Source organism: Hydra viridissima, unplaced genomic scaffold (genome assembly GCF_058129835.1).
Source record: "Hydra viridissima isolate aposymbiotic clone 2 unplaced genomic scaffold, HvirCarnegie_v1 scaffold_9, whole genome shotgun sequence".
In the NCBI taxonomy this organism is placed as follows: domain Eukaryota; kingdom Metazoa; phylum Cnidaria; class Hydrozoa; order Anthoathecata; family Hydridae; genus Hydra; species Hydra viridissima.
The window spans coordinates 15028552-15044768 of record NW_028324308.1 but is presented as its reverse complement, the minus strand read 5'-3'; the positions used below and the strand labels follow the sequence as shown (position 1 = coordinate 15044768).

General features: G+C 29.4%; 3 protein-coding genes across 4 annotated transcripts; 2 read left to right on the top strand and 1 right to left on the bottom strand.

The window, feature by feature from the left end:
• The first annotated feature begins 98 nt into the window (after positions 1 to 98).
• Positions 99 to 3735, top strand: LOC145186182 (PCI domain-containing protein 2-like). The gene is made up of 3 exons (XM_090097111.1): positions 99 to 977; positions 1074 to 1309; positions 3374 to 3735. The coding sequence occupies exons 1-3, from the start codon at positions 191 to 193 to the stop codon at positions 3548 to 3550; spliced, it is 1200 nt and encodes a 399-aa protein (XP_089953237.1). The 5' UTR covers positions 99 to 190; the 3' UTR covers positions 3551 to 3735.
• Positions 3736 to 3957: 222 nt separating this feature from the next.
• Positions 3958 to 10851, top strand: LOC145186181 (uncharacterized). Its single transcript, XM_090097110.1, has 10 exons — positions 3958 to 4332; positions 4909 to 5041; positions 5128 to 5533; positions 8809 to 8987; positions 9070 to 9150; positions 9266 to 9354; positions 9448 to 9697; positions 9778 to 9912; positions 10252 to 10429; positions 10564 to 10851. The coding sequence occupies exons 1-10, from the start codon at positions 4225 to 4227 to the stop codon at positions 10730 to 10732; spliced, it is 1728 nt and encodes a 575-aa protein (XP_089953236.1). The 5' UTR covers positions 3958 to 4224; the 3' UTR covers positions 10733 to 10851.
• A 102-nt stretch (positions 10852 to 10953) lies between these two features.
• LOC149884238 (uncharacterized) lies at positions 10954 to 12172 on the bottom strand. 2 transcript variants are annotated; one of them, XM_090097118.1, is made up of 4 exons: positions 12050 to 12172; positions 11830 to 11946; positions 11422 to 11541; positions 10954 to 11262 (listed from the first exon to the last, which is right to left on the bottom strand). In XM_090097118.1, the coding sequence occupies exons 1-4, from the start codon at positions 12060 to 12062 to the stop codon at positions 11132 to 11134; spliced, it is 381 nt and encodes a 126-aa protein (XP_089953244.1). In that variant the 5' UTR covers positions 12063 to 12172; the 3' UTR covers positions 10954 to 11131. The 2 variants fall into 2 exon arrangements, with proteins under 2 accessions (XP_089953244.1, XP_089953245.1); XM_090097119.1 differs by having other exon boundaries at positions 11830 to 11943.
• Positions 12173 to 16217: the final 4045 nt, after the last annotated feature.

The window sequence follows — 16217 nt, the reverse complement described above, 5'->3', positions numbered from 1 at the left end:
TTACTCTTCTAAGGGCATGTTTTTTTTTCTTTTTTTTCTTTTTAATTTTCTAGCCATTTAAAGAATTAGTTTATGTCTTAAAGTCAAACTTTTTTTTTGCTTTTAATTGATGACAAAATTGTTTAATTTAGTAATAAAATAATACAGCCAGTTTCACAGTGTTGTTTAACAAATATTTAATTCTATAAAAATGGCACATCTTACACCCAACCAGTATATGGAAGAAATTTGTCAAGCAATAGAAAATAAAAATGGAAATCAATGGGCAGATCTGGTTAGCCACAAGCATCCTCATGTTGCAAGCCACAAGTTGCAGTTGCCAGATGCACAACATTTAACACAAAGGTTTTTTGATCCGCCACTTGATGAAATGATTACTTATCATCTACGAGCAGTTTGGGCAGTCAGCGAAAATGACTATGTTGAAGCATATCAATCACAAGTACTGGTTGTACAAAATTTTTTAAAAGTTTTTCAGGCAATGAAAGAAGAAAATTGGGCATTGCCTGTTTTGTATAACATTTGCTTAGATTTGCGTCTATTTGCATTGCGAGCTGACTGTCAGAAGCTTAAACAAGGTTCAGGTAAAGAAAATGAAACGTTAGAAAAGTCTGCTGAATACTTAATGAATTGTTTTCGGGTTTGTGTCAGTGATACTCGTGCTACAATTGAAAATTCTAAAAAATGGGGAATGCTTTCAGTTGTCAATCAACTATTCAAAATTTATTTTAAAATTAATAAATTGCAGCTTTGTAAGCCAATAACAAGGGCCATTGACAGCTTGCAAATTAAAGACCAGTTCCCAAAAGCACATTTAGTTACATATAAATATTTTGTTGGAAAAAAAGCAATGTTTGACTCAGAATATAAACTAGCCGATGAGTATTTATCATATTCATTTGAACACTGTCATAAAGATTCAAAAAAAAACAAAAGGATTATACTAATCTATCTACTACCTGTGAAGATGCAGCGAGGTAAGCTCTTTCTGTGGATAGTTTCTTTTGTTTTAAAAATTTTTTGTAACACTGAAATTTTTATAAGGTTTTTTTTTTGTTTTCCTTCATTTTTAGGCAAAATGCCTAGTTTAAAGCTCCTAAAACGTTACAAACTGCAACCTTTTATTGATGTTCGAAATGCTGTGGTTCATGGGAATTTACTTTTGTTAACGAAAGCTCTTGACGATCATCAGACATTTTTTATTAAGGCAGGAATCTATCTAATACTTGAAAAGTTGAAGATCATCACATATCGAAACTTATTCAAGAGAATTTCTTTAATTCTCAATACTCACCAGCTTGCTATTGAGGTAGTTTTCTTTTATCTTTCTTCTTTTATAGATTAGTTTTTGAAAGATTAGATGTACTCGTTATTTCCAATATGAGGTTGTTTTTTTTAAATAATTTAAAACAATTTTGATTAAATCAATAAAGTAATAAGTCAATTTAATTTATAATTAAAATAAGGAACAAATTTTAAAATAAAAAACAAACTAATTAGAGACTTAATAAGATATATCCAATTTGTTAATATTTTCCTATAAAATTAACAAAATAATGTTATTAAATTATCTATTTCCTAAATTGTTCAAAAGTTTAGACGCACTCTCTAAAAAAACCTGACATATCCATTACTTCAAATTTTTTCACACTTTGTTAATTGAATGATGTGATTTTTGATATATTTATAAACTGAAAATAAATTTAGGTATAAATATAAAACTAATTGAGTTATTTATCATTATTTAAATATTTAACAAAAGTTAGTTTTGCTCTAAAAAAGTATTAAAATGGGTAAAAAACAAATAACTGAGGAATAATGATGGAAAATAATTGCCCTTCTAGAAAAAGATACCAAAAGCAATCAAAAAATAGCTGAACTTATTAGAGTTTCAGAAAAAATGCATCAGAACTACCAAGATTAATTATGAACTTTTTCATGGTGCCAGAGAAAAGTCAAAGTCTGGTAGACCTTTGGCAACTAGACAAGATGGCAGTGCCATTTTTAGATCAGTTAGAAAGGATTCTAGACTAACTTACAAAAAAATCATCACTCAATTCAATACAAGCTAGAATATGTCAATTTCCAAAAGCACTGTTCGTAGACTTTGAACAAATACAAAATTGGGGTTTATTCTGCTTTAAAAAAAACCATTGCTGAGGCCATATGATAAGCAAAGAAGACTTAAATGGTGTTGTGAAAGAAAGCATTAGACTATTGAACAATGGAAAAAAGTAATTTAGAGAGATGAAAGTAATTTTAAACTTATTAACCGTAAATCTAATATTACACTTAAAAGAATGGCTCATGAAAAGTACCACTCCAGGTATTTTAGACCAACATCGCAAAAAAGCGGAGGCTATATTGGTATCTGGTCATGTTTTAATTTCAAAGGTATTGTTATGTGCCAAACATTCTGGTAGAATCAACTCTAGATTATATGTAGATATTCTGGAAAACACCCTTATTCCAATAGGTAATCTTGAGCTTAGAGATGAAGATTGGAAGTTTCAGCAAGATGGTGCTACAGATCATATTGCATATTATACAAAGGAATGGTTTGAAGAAAGTAATATTGTAGCAATGCCATGGCCACCATACTCACCTGATTTGAACTCTATAGAGAACATCTGGGAATGGATAGACTGTGAATTGGCAAAAGTTCAAATTACCAGTCTGGAACAGCTCAAAGAATTGATAAAAGAGATCTGGTATAGAGTATCAGTTGAGATGTGCAACCGTTTAATTGAGTCTATGCCAAGAAAAGTCTTAAGTTGTGTTAAGGTTAAAGGTGGACACACTATATATTGAATTTTTTTTTTTTTTTTTTTTTTTTTTTTTTTTTTTTTTTTTTTTTTTTTTTGTTGTTGTTGTTAAATTTAAAGTGCGTCTAAACTTTTGAACATTTTAAGTATTTGCTTTTATATATTGCCATAACATTTTACTTATGTATTTTTAATGTTTATAGTGTTTTGTAAGTTTATTTTTCTTTAATTTGATATCCTTATAAAATTTGCTAATAAAAAGTAAAAAACCCTAAAATAAAATTTTTTTTATCGAGTTTTCAATAAAAATACTTTAAATGCTAAAAAAATAATGAGCGCGTCTAAACTTTTGGAAACTACTGTATTTTTGTTCTCAATACTCGCCAGCTTGTATTGAGGTAGTTTTCTTTTGTCTTTTTCTTTTGTTTCTTTTAGTTCTTCTTTTATATTTTTATTTTTTGTGGCGTTGCAGGCAGGCTTCTAAATTTCTGATTATTATTGATTACCTTTAACATTTTAAGTATGTATCTTTTATAAAAACTTTAGGATTTAGGATCGTTATTTGAAATGCATTATGAACTAACTTTTATCTGTTTATTTTTAATCAGGCATTTCGTGTTGGTTTATATAGTATGGGACAAACAGATGTTGACACAGACGAAGTTCATTGTATTATAGCAAATCTTATCTATGAAGGATACATAAAAGGCTATATTTCATTTCAACACCAAAAACTCATCATAAGCAAACAAAACCCTTTTCCTGCTCTTTCAACATTTCTTTGAAAATGCTGATGGATATAATTTCTTGTATAAATATGGTTCTATTTCTTCTATGATATTTGAAAATTTCTGCACAAAAGAAAGTCAAAATTCATAATAGTTCATGTGGCGTGTCATTCTGTAATATTTGTGACCAAATTTGTAGTCAATTTATTGTTAAAATATAAAATGGGCTTGTAGTAACTTTCTACGTCAAATATTTTTTGAGAAAACGATATTTTAATTTATTTAAATATTTATAAAAAATTTCTTTTTTTTTTTCCTCTACTGCGAAAGTTCATGTTGAGAGAAAAACCAACGTGACCGATATAAGGTTTTCTTTTATTAATTTTAGTACCGAGGGGGGGCGACTTCCATGAATGTTTAAACTTTGTTCACAAGTATTTTATTTTTATGAACGTTTAAATAATGAACTATGAACTTCATGATATTTTATGATATTACTTTATGATATTACTTGTTCATGATATTACTTGTTCATGATATTACTAACATAGAAGCAGTTCGGTCAGTAGTGGAAGTAGCAGCAGGTGTTTGAGTAGTGGAAGTAGCAGCAGTTGTTTGAGTAGAGGAAGTTGCAGTAGTTGTTTGAGTAGAAGTAGCAGCAATAGCAAATAAGAAGTCACGCAATATAAAAATGGGTTTTACATTTTTTAAATTTATACTGAGTAGACAAGATGAGTAATTCAAGCGATTTGATGATCAGAAAACTACGGAAAAAACTTCGACAGATTGAGACGTTGGAAAGAATGGAGCGAACACTTTCAGAGGAGGAAGAATTAAAAGTAAGGCCCTAAAATTTCTGGATGTGAAATCTTTTACCAGTGTTTATGATAAGTATATTGTTTGAAATAACTAGAAATTTCAAACATAAAACGAAATTTTGTCTTTTAAAATGTTAAATTTTTAGTTATTTCGCTTAATTTATTTTTGAGTTTTTTTCCCTTTTACTTCGCTTCTTCGCTCGAGCTGTTCAATTTATAGCGCATTATACTCAAAACACAGCGACCAATTGTTTGAATTTGCTTTTTATATATGCATAAATATTTTCTCAAAAATATTTACGCATAAATTATGTTTCAAACCAATAACAATTCCATTAGATTCATTTCATGAATCTAAGTGAGTTATTCTGTACAATCAACTGTGGCTCGTTTGACAGTCGAAAAAAAAAAAAAGAAGAAAACGTGCGATATTCGAATTATTTAAATTAAAATTTAAATAATTCGAGTATCGATAAAAATAGAATTTAAATTAAAAATTTACTGAAGTAAAAAAAAACTGAGATCGATGTGGGTTGTGTTTTCTGAAGTTTCTTTGCTATAACAGTAAGAACAAGTTTAATGCTCTTCTTGCTTAAGATCGATGCCAAAGAAGATATCCGCTTAGAATTACTAAAGTTAGTAAAATCTAAAGAAAACATAGCTGCATTAACAAAAGAAATAGACAACAGTATGATTGCACCTCCCATTGATGAGCCTACAGAAGCTAAAAGTATACGTTTGGCGTTTTAATGTTATCTTTTTTGTTTCCCTTATGTAAAAAATATTAAGTGATTGAGACTTACTTATTTTCTGCAGGTAATTTTTGTGAAATTGACCAACATCCAGAGATAGTTCAATCTGTTACTAGTACAGAAAATTGCTTCAGTGACGACGGGTCAACTCCGCCATTTTCCACTGACGATTTAAAAAGTAATTTTTGCGTCTCTGATTCAGTAGATGACAAACTAAAAGTGGTAAAGCAAACGAATGAAGGGATCTCAGGAAATTTGACAAAAACTTCTTCGCCAGTTTTGAAATCCACAAAAAAATCTCAACGCGGTCGCATCAAAGATGAAATTTCCTCAGTTCAGACTGACTCTAAAATAAATTCTTTGTCTGAGGCATTCTTTCAGGATTTAAATTTGAAAATGTCAGTCTTAGAAGGACACGATGATTACATTTGTGCTGTAGATTTATTCGGGGATTTCATAGTCAGTGGTGGGTAAGTTATACAACTTGTTGTTTGAAAAGTTTTTTTTGGAAATGTTTAAATGCTCTCTACGAATGGTCCATGGTTTGCTTGATTTGATCAAGTATGGCGTACTCTACGTACTAAGTATGGCGTACTCTATACTATGTACATACATACATACATACATACATACATACATACATACATACATACATACATACATACATACATACATACATACATACATACATACATACATACATACATACATACATATATATATATATATATATATATATATATATATATATATATATATATATATATATATATATATATATGTATATATATGTACAATATGCCACGGCGATCTTCTATTAGACTTATTAAGTAAATTTTTTGAGATCGTCCGTGTTTTATCATTCGGTCTCATTTTTATAAGATTTTTCATTCCGTAATTTCAAGGCTTTCATAAACAGGCCGCGACAGCTCATTTTCCGTAAAATTAGCGAAGGCCGACTTTTTTACGGTTAAAATTATTTTTTATCCTTGCTTTTGTAAACAAGCTTCAGAATCAAATAAAGAGCTTTAGAAGGACAAAAAAAAATTTTCATTAAATTTCGGAAGAAAATATTGTGGGAACTTTTTTTTCGTTTATAAATAAGTTAATTACAATCAAAATTTAAAGAGTTTAGCTAAAAATGACTAAATCTCATTTTCATAAACTATACGTTTATTTTAGCTGTTTAACACTTGTGATACAAATAATAATTTTTTTGATAAAAACAAACAAATATGTTAACTTTACTTTATTAAAATTATTTTGACTTTTTTAATTCAAAGTATTTTATTTTGAAGTTGAAAGTTTTGCTTGTTTTATTAAACATTCCTTCCCAAAATCTTCAGAGTGTTTTTTACAGTAATTGTTTTAAAAAATGTTTGCCAAAATGCAGCAAACTTTTTTAACACTTTGAACAAGCAATTGAACTTTACTATTGCAGTTAATAAAAATGTCAGTTAGTCCTCTCTTGCACAGCAATGGTGAAACTTTATTCACAAGTGTCACTTCAAATATAAAAAAACAATAAATAACAATGTAGACTAAATTGTCAGAAGGTTCTCTTAGTCTTCCCCTGTTTAAAGAACTTATCAAAGTTCCATATTTTTGAAACATATCAAAGGTGTCTGTTTCTTCTAAAATTGATTGTAATTCTGGAAGTTTGTAAGCAATAAAACCTGCAATATATAAAAGCCCTTGTTTGCATTCATTTGGCAACTGAACCTCACAATTTTCACATATTGACATATCAAACTCCACATCAAGTTCACAATTATCACAGTGGTGGTGAGCAGGAGGAAATATTGTAAAATCTGCTTGCTCATCAAGCAACTTTCCAGTTTTGTCGATTCTAAATTTTTGAATAACATTTTGCACAGTTATCAGATATGCCACCTGACTCTTGATGATATTTCCTAAACTGTTTTTCTAGTGCATCTGATTGCATATGTCCTAGCAATACATAAGATACACCGCAATTCAAAAAATACTTGGTACAGCTTGCTTATCGTTTAGAAGTTTTTTGCAATAAGAAATATAGTTCTCTAAGAAATCTATTTGCCATTGACTGAAGTAATAGGCTTTCTTTGAATATCATTTAATCTAATATCTAGACCTTTACTGTTGACAATAAGCCATCACTTGACAACTGTTTCAATAAAAAGTGCAGTATCTTTAGCTTCAGGAATTTTTACACATAATGCTGCAACTGTTTCATCACAAAAAACTTTGAGAACTGATCCAAAATTTTGTCGTTTAATTGGTTTTGGTGACTAAAATAACTTGCTCGCTTAGAATCTGTTTCATTATTAATAGCATAACTGACAGCATTCTCCAGTTGAGAATAATATTTAATAATTCCTTTGTTTAAAAAAGAAAATAAATATCTCCAGAATCTTCTAAAGTTACATATATTGAAAACTTAGGTACTGGTCCACCATGTTCATATGATATTAAAGATATATTTTTTCTTTTTCAACAAAATAAAATTTTTCTTCACAGTTATTTATCATTGACTTCAAATTTTTTGCAATTGAATTAAATTGAATAGCATCCATTTTTTTGAAGTTTTCGAACTCATCAGGTAAACTATTCTTTCATAGCACATTAACCCAGTGACATCTCGTTTTCTAGACACTATTGGAATACAAGACACTGGTATACCTTTAAAGACTGATGGAGGATGCACTGGAACAAAACTACCACCTTTGACTTTATTTAATTCTGAATCTTTAGGCTAGTGCTGAGCACAAATTCGCTTATAATCTGTAAACACAAAGTTTGCATTTGGAAGTTTTTTAATCCATAACTCGCGATCCTCGGATTCACAGACAAAGACATACCAATTTTATCTTTACCATGTTTTAAAACGCATTCAAACATTGGCTAACCATTTCCTGACTCTAGATACTCCAATATTCACTACACTATCCCATGATAACTTTTTCATCTAAACGAGAAGAACTATTAATTACTATTAGTTAATTAATTCCAGTTATACCATTACAGCTCGAAGAACTATAACCTTATTTTATCTTCACTTACTTTGAAATAATAGAAAATAATTTCATTTTTGTAAACTTCGTTTACGATTTGAGTTTGATCATTTTCTGGCGATATCAAAAATTTACTTCATATTAAAGAAAGAAACAGTAAAAACACCTAGTTTTATAAAACGAAACAAAATACAGAAAGAAATTATTTCGTTTTTTATTTAAACAAAATACAGACACGCAACTATTTCTTTAAAGTTAAATAATTTTGCAGACCTGGAATCTTGCGACGCATTCGGCTAAAAGTTCTAAACAAAGACTGATTTTTCAAATAGTAAATTCTCCATAACAAAAATAACAAAACTTTCTCTTTTTACTTTTCTTGATAAAACAGGTCTTATTTTTCCTAATTGTCAAAAAAAAATTAAAATTCCTTTGTTCCTTCGTGTGTATTTTTAAATGCCCCCGAACGTCGGTAATCTTAAAAGTGCATTTTATTTGCATGATTTTGTCAAAACAACATTTTTTTTTTTTGAAAACAAAAGAACAACGTTCTGACTGTATAGCGCACAAGTTTATGTTTACAAAGTAAGTGAATTCGCATTGTATATAACATTATAAATAGGTTACATGGAGTTGTTTCACTATTTGGTAATTTCCAGATCCACGGATATTAGGAAAATCTATATACGAAAGATCGCCGTGTGCGTGCCCTTCCTTTTACGTAGCTCAAGTAACTTTTTTTTTTTTTAAAGACGTGATACTTGTCTAAAACTTTGGTGTGTAAAAGCAAACGAAGAAATAAAAAGTCTGGGTGGACACAATGGAACTATTACTGGAATTCGTTTCCTTGTCGATAAAGAGTTTATCAACTATCCGAATGTCGTTACATCGTCATACGATTGTACTTTACGCGTGTGGGATCTGGAAGAAGGTGAATTGATTACTTTTTTTACTTGTTATTTTTAATGATTAAAATTTCGTAATTTTGTTTAAAGAAGACCTTTATTATTCAGGAAAAATCATTAAATCAATTTACGTGTATTCCCCCGTACTTTGTATCGATTATCATAAAAGTGTTGTTGCGGTCGGGACTGGTAAACTATTTATTGTCCGGAATATTTATCACTTGGGAGAAATTTTTTTAAAACTTTCTTTTCTTCTCTTCCTTATATTTTATAAGCTCTTAATAAATATATTTGATTACTTTAGAAGCCGGTAAACTGGAACTATATAATATTGAAAGTGGAGAGAATCTTTTCTCAGTGAATGCTTACGATGAGTCCGTATCTGCTGTTAAGGTATAGATATTTATATAACTACAACATCCTTCTGTGCGGTTTATTTTCATGTGTAAAATGCTCTTTGCTACATGCAATTTATTTTATTTAAAGATATTATCAGATTGCAGATTGGCTGTTGGTTCGTCAAATGGTATTCTTAAAGTATATAATACACTCATAGACACCAAAGAACCAGAGTTTTCTGTCAATCATTCTATCAAAATTCAAAAATCAAATGATTGTAATAATGCATCAAATCATTACCTAAATTTGTCTAAGATAAGCTGTATTACCAGTTACAAAGATTTTATCTTCTATGGTGACGAAGGTTACAATATTAAAATTGTGAACTTTAGCAAGGGTACGTTGTCCTTGAATATGGTTTTATCGCATTTTTATTTTTTACAAGTTTGTTTATAACTTACTTATTTTGCTGGTCAGGCGAATTGCAGAAAGCCCGTAACAATGTCAAAGAGTTTTGTCCTTCTGAAGTTTTGGAGGTCGCTAAAGTCCAAGGTCGAGAATATCTTTTCAGCGTCGGTTTTGATGTTGACAATGGAGACGGATATGTCAATAGTAAGTTCTTTGTGTTAATCGCAACGTTACTTCGTGCTAATCGCAACTTCTTCTGTTAACTGCACTTTTATTTAGGGATGATGGTGTATACCGATCAAAATCTAATGCAAAAAGATTTTGATTTCTGTTTTGATACGTTTCAAATAAAAATTCAAACGCTTCAACTATTTTTTTTTAAAAAAATGTGTATTACGTAATCCGTAGTGTATTACATAATCCGTAAAGTATTCTGCGGTTTCTTTTGGCAAACCAAGGCATGTGTGGCTGGGTGTCATTTGTGACAAAAAAATATTTTAAGAATTGGAAAAGTTACTATTTTTAAAGTGACATTGTTTTTAGTTCGAACACTTCCGGATTTAAAATATTTGGGAACTATACAAGATATTGCTAATAATTCTGGACCAATAACTTGTATGCGTATTGAAGAAGTTGATTCATTAGTTCGGCTTGTTACTGGTGGTGCACAGCTGAGAATCTGGGACCAAATAAAAAAGAAAAATACAAGAAAACGAAAAGGGTGATTCGCTGTTCTTTTTTTTTGTTTTGTTTGTTTTAAGAATTCATTTAAAAGATTTTTTATGATTTTATCAGGTGATTCTCTTTTTAAATCCATTAAAAATTTTAATTTTTTATTTTGCCATTTATTCTCAGTTCAACGGAGGACGCAACTCTTATCCCGTGCAAATACATTTGTACCTACAATCAGATAAAGGATTCCGAACCTGAATCGGATTCAGATGAAAGTCAACCAGAGTTGAGTGTTAAATCGTCAAGCTCTGAAAAACCTCCTACTGGTCAAACTTGGTGTTCCATACTTTAACATTTGCGTTGAAAGCATGAAAAATATGAAAAACGGGTCGATGGAGAATACTAATGTTAAATAAATACTGTGTATATAATTGTACATATTATAAAAACAATAATTAAAATAAGACTTAAGCTGTCGTTTTAAGCATGTACTTACACAAGTGTATAAAACCCAAATAACCTCATTGGTGTGTTTGAATAAATGCATTAAAAAAAAAAAAAAAGGCGCTGCAGTTAGAACGATGCTGGTTTTGCTTTTTTAAATTTAAAGAAAAAGTTCATTTTAAAATAAATCGTTTTTACAATACTTTTTTAAGTATCGCTTATAAAGTATAAATGCTTTAATATATTGTGCGATAACTTCATAAATCGTTGTCACCGCAATATTGTCTATCTGAAAAACTAACTTCGTCTACATTTGAAGTTTCGAATCGGTATTATCTATCCTAGGAGGTACCGAAGTAATCTTGGAGTATGCTATTGTTGTGAGTTTGGTAGTCAATGGTTCTGTTTTAGGAGGTGCTTCTGTTCTCAGGTTGCCAACTGCACTCATAAAAAAAAGTAATTTAAAAAACTCATTTAAAAAAAAGTAATTTAAAAATAATTTCTCAAGAGATAATTTGTTTGCATTTAGGTTATACAGTTTTATTCTATTTTAGTTCAATTCGCCAAATCATGCAAATAACCAAAATAATTTCTTACATTCGTCACAGTCGTCACGATAAAAAGCTTTCATTTCACCATTATAACACTCAACGCCTGAGCCGCATCTTTTACCGTAATCATACTCAATAAAACCCACATCTACAATGGTGCCTTCATCTAAACCGAAGTAAAATTCAAAGTAATTACTATTTTTAATTAGCAAAAAGTTTACTAACCAAATCTTCGAAATAACAAAAGCAAAACAAGAAAAAAACCAATCAATTTTAGTATGAGTAGCTCACTCTGATGCTTGTTAATACAAAGAAAACTCAGAAATAGGTGACTTATTAAAGGGTTCCAAGTCCAAATTACTGAGATTTTCGTTGAAAGGACTTTTAAGTCTCTTAGTGGAAATGTCCTAAAGTTATTTTTTTATTGAATAATCGTAAAAAAACGATCGCTTACAAAAGCATCCTTTAAAGTTTCTTTCTCCTACGGGCGCCTGCCACATTCGTGGGTAAGGTTTTGCTTGTGCGACAAAAATGAGTGTGTTGCATATTGAAAAGAACGTTAATATTCCTGCTTTTTTTTAAAAAAAAAAAAAACAACTTGTATTTGCTTGAGTAATGGAAGAATTTCTTAGAAAGATGCGCTTAGAAAGTAAGCAACAGTCTAGTAAACTTACCTACGGTAGGCATTTCTTACAACTTTCTGATTCCTTTTACGTGCTAAGTAACTTTATGGTTTACCTGTTAAAGTGACCTTTAAACGTGGTTAAGAATGGTTTAAACTTAAAAAAGGAATTTTAGATTTTATTGCTTTTATTAAGGATGTAGAATTTTTCACACCTTCTTCCAACTATAAAAAAGTATTTTTCATATTCTTCTGAAAATTGGTGTGAAAGTCACATCTAAAAGGATTTATTGATTCCTTTTAATCTAACTTGTCTCGTTCTGCTATAATTTTATAATAACTGTTTGTTTTTCTTCAGCAAGATGCTGCTCCAAACCATTGTGTAAAAATAACACATATCAGTGACGTAACACTCATCATATCGTAACAAACGTTTAAAAACTGTTCTTTTATTTACCTGCAACCTTCAAGTTACTTCCGATAGCCATATACATACAAAAACTCATAGTAAGCAACAGACTGGTTAATTACAGTGAAAAACCATTTACAACATGGACATAATACGCATGGTACACTATCACTGCAGTAAAAAGGAACCAAAATATTTTCGCATTTTTTTAAAATGGAGCAACCTGCGGCTTTTATCATCAATGATAAAACCTGCGGTTTTATCATTGAATCTTTTAAGCTTCAAACTATTTATTATTTTAGGTAACATGATCACATTCTTAACCCCAGTTACCCTGCGTTTTCCTAAACATTTCGTTGGCAAACTAAAAAAAAAAAATGGTATTTTACTTGCAGACCTCTGAGCTAAGCATTTGAAGTAAACAATTAAGTCAAGACGCGAAGAACGTTTTAATTATGCTGTCTCACAGCTCTAATTACTTGTCTAACTACTTAAAAATTAGTTTAACATTCTATATGTAATTATATATATATATATATATATATATATATATATATATATATATATATATATATATATATATATATATATGTAAAGAAATTACATATATATAACATATATATGTAATTTCTTTGAATAAATCAAAAGTTTAGATACTATACAACAAAAAATCAGCCAACTGAACATTTGATAATTTAGCTGTAAAAAAAAATCCTGCATTAAAAATATAGGTCATAAAAATAGGTTAAAACGATTTCAAAATAAAAAAACTTTTTATCTTGAAACTTAAAGTGGGGGAAAAAAGTGTTTATTAATAAATCAATATTTTATTTTAGAGTTTATTTACAGTTATTATATAGTTTAATTTTAGTTATAAAAACTTGATTCATTGAAATAATTAGCTTTAATTCAGCATGACGTTGTTACAGTTAAAGTATACATTTAAATTCAGCATAACGATGGTACAGTTGTCAAGCTAATTTTCAAACATTTTTAAAATATTTCTTCTCTCTCTAAATTGAATAACTTTCATTTTACGAGAGGAACACGCAAGATTATCAGGGCCACACACGAAAGACCCAAAAATGGTATAAGGAGGATAAACAAAACAGACACTTTTTTTTCCATTTTAAGTAAATGAAAAAGTGACTTTAAATTTCCCACGCAACAATTTTGCAAATAATTTTAAAATAGGTTAGCAAATAATTTTAAAACAAAGTACGAACTTACTATTGACACAAGGTTTCTTTTATCTTTCCGAACAATTTTTTTTACATTTTTTTTTTGTTTGATATATTCATTTCTCCATAATTTTCAAAATTTTTCCATTAATAAAAAGAATTATATCTTGTTGCTAAAGATCTATTTACATTGATTTTGTTGCTATAAATCACATCGATCTTTTTGCTAAAGATCTTTCATAAAAAGCAGAGCACGAGAGGTTTTACTACTCACCATTGCCCGAAGAATACTTCTAAAATCTCAAGAAAACTTCTATTATCCGAACATTACTTCTTACTGTTAACTTGTGCCATCGAAGAAAAAAAAACCTTTTTTTTTTGTCCTAACACGATTAATTAAGAGTAAGTTGTTCGCAAAACGTCAATTTCTTTTAAGACTTTCAAAAAATTTCTTTCTCCGGAAAGATGACGAGAAAACTATTTTGTTGGATTGATTTAGAACAGAAAAATTAGCCAGTGAAAGTATTATTTCTCGCACATGCCAAATCGCATGTTAGAAAAATTAAAAAAACACACTTTGTCATTAGGTGAAGCTTTCGCTTGACTGACTTCAGATAAAAGTTTCATTTAAAAATGAAATTCTCAGGTCAAAATCAAAGTCTTAGGGAAAAATCTAATTTGAGGTCAAAATCAAAATCTTAGATATAAAACTTATCTGAGGTCAAAATGAAATTTAATGATAAAAATCAAATACTTGAATATTTAAACATGCTACAATAAACTAGTTTTTGGAAATGGGTCTAAATGAGCATAGGGCCAAATTGGGCAACTAAAATATCTCAAAAGCTACGCATTAAATGACAAAACATCTAATGGATGAAAAATAGGTAATATAATGGTAATACAATGCGCATCAAATGGTTGTTGGACCACAGTCAAGTGAGATGCTTGGGCACTTTTTCGATTTTGGACCAAAAAAGTAAAAAAATTTTTTAGATTCTTAAAAAAAGATTTATCTGGCATCACTTGAGTATTAATTTTTTACCCATTTATTTAACTTTTCATTATACTTAGTCGTTTTTCCCTAAGTATTATAGCTCTTTTTATAACCTAACTTTTGTGTCACCTAGCCTAGTCGGGGTAGGCTGAGCAGGTTCGAAAAAATTAATAAAACGGCATTATCGGACACGGAGAAACAAACTTCGTTGGGTAAACATTTTAAGGTCCATAAACACTTTTAAATTAATCATTACTAAATAATCTTAACAATTTAAAATATCTGAAATTCTTTTTTAATATCTGAAATCCTTTTCTTTTAAAAATATGTTAATACGATTTAAAACTATTAAATTTTTGCTTCTTTTAAAAATATTTTTACTTAAATATTACTTAGTCAATAAAATATTTAATTCAAAAAGTTCAGAAATAAAAATTTTAACTTACTAACTTTATTTTTAACTTACCCCACACAGCTGCTCAACTTACCCCCGCTGAGGCAGCGGTTGAGCAGCTTAGTAAACTTTAGGGAATATTTTCTCAAACAAATCTAAAAACGATTTTTTTTTTTCTTAAGCAATTTTTAGCAAATAAAATTATCTTTCTAATAGTGAAAAAATTATGTAAATCTGATGCACCGTTCAAGAGATCTATTAGATTTAGTAAAAACTGTTCAACTAGCCTCGCCCTACCCTAACATATGTTCAACTAGCCTCGCCCTACCCTAGGTTTAAATGACATCAACTGACAAGGTTTAAATGACATCAACTGACTTGGAACAGCTGGGGAACTTTGGACGAAAGCATTACTTTTAGCAAGTTCAAAAGACCTTGAAATTTATTTCAAAATAAACATCTTAATAACAATTATATAATGATAAAAATTTTCATTTAAAAATTAAATTTTTTATTGATTTTACCTTAAATCATCTTAGATTTCAAGACCAGAACTGATGTTTTAAAATCAACTGTGTTAACCAGATTAGATTTTTTTACCTGGACAACTGAAAAAAAAACAGGTAAAAAACAGGTAAAAAACGCCCAAAACTTTTTATTTACGACAGTGTCGTGAAAAACAATATATGGCGATACTATTTTAATCAAACACTAGGCGATCATTGGTCTCTCAATGCCAAAAGTGTCCATTTGATTACTTAATTAGCTGTGAATCCAACTGGAAAAAAATACATTTTCCCGATAAAAATCAATTTTCACCATTTAAAACACACATATGCAATGCATTTGTATAAAGTTTCTTTGATTATAAACTTAAAAAACGAATGATCAATTAAATACATTGCTAAAATATTTAAAAGATCAATTTTTTTTTTTTAAAGAAAGTGCGAATTGCAAATTTTATGCAAAAAATAACTGAAAGATAAAAAAATAAAAATCTGAAAAATGAAAAATGCGGTTCAGAAATTATATACATAGATGAAAAGAGCAAAAATACACAACTACTCTTTGGTGCCTAATAGGAGAGGGTGGGGGTGGGGGTGGAATAAGCGGAAGGGGGGGGGGGGGGTTTGGAAATATCACTAAAACTTAATAAGCAGGGGGGCTGGAATAAGCGGGGGAGGGGGAGTTGGAAAATTTCGAGTTTTTTTAAATACTTAAAGCAATAACTAAGTAATG

Coding starts and splice junctions, on each gene's coding strand:
- LOC149884238 (XM_090097118.1), bottom strand. Junction 11,542..11,829: donor AAACTTTAAAGGATGCTTTT/GTAAGCGATCGT, acceptor ACTTCGGTTTAG/ATGAAGGCACCATTGTAGAT. Junction 11,263..11,421: donor TCGTGACGACTGTGACGAAT/GTAAGAAATTAT, acceptor TTATGAGTGCAG/TTGGCAACCTGAGAACAGAA.
- LOC145186182 (XM_090097111.1), top strand. CDS start 191: ATGGCACATCTTACACCCAACCAGTATATGGAAGAAATTTGTCAAGCA. Junction 978..1,073: donor ACCTGTGAAGATGCAGCGAG/GTAAGCTCTTTC, acceptor CTTCATTTTTAG/GCAAAATGCCTAGTTTAAAG. Junction 1,310..3,373: donor CTCACCAGCTTGCTATTGAG/GTAGTTTTCTTT, acceptor ATTTTTAATCAG/GCATTTCGTGTTGGTTTATA.
- LOC145186181 (XM_090097110.1), top strand. CDS start 4,225: ATGAGTAATTCAAGCGATTTGATGATCAGAAAACTACGGAAAAAACTT. Junction 9,913..10,251: donor TGGAGACGGATATGTCAATA/GTAAGTTCTTTG, acceptor CATTGTTTTTAG/TTCGAACACTTCCGGATTTA. Junction 10,430..10,563: donor AATACAAGAAAACGAAAAGG/GTGATTCGCTGT, acceptor ATTTATTCTCAG/TTCAACGGAGGACGCAACTC.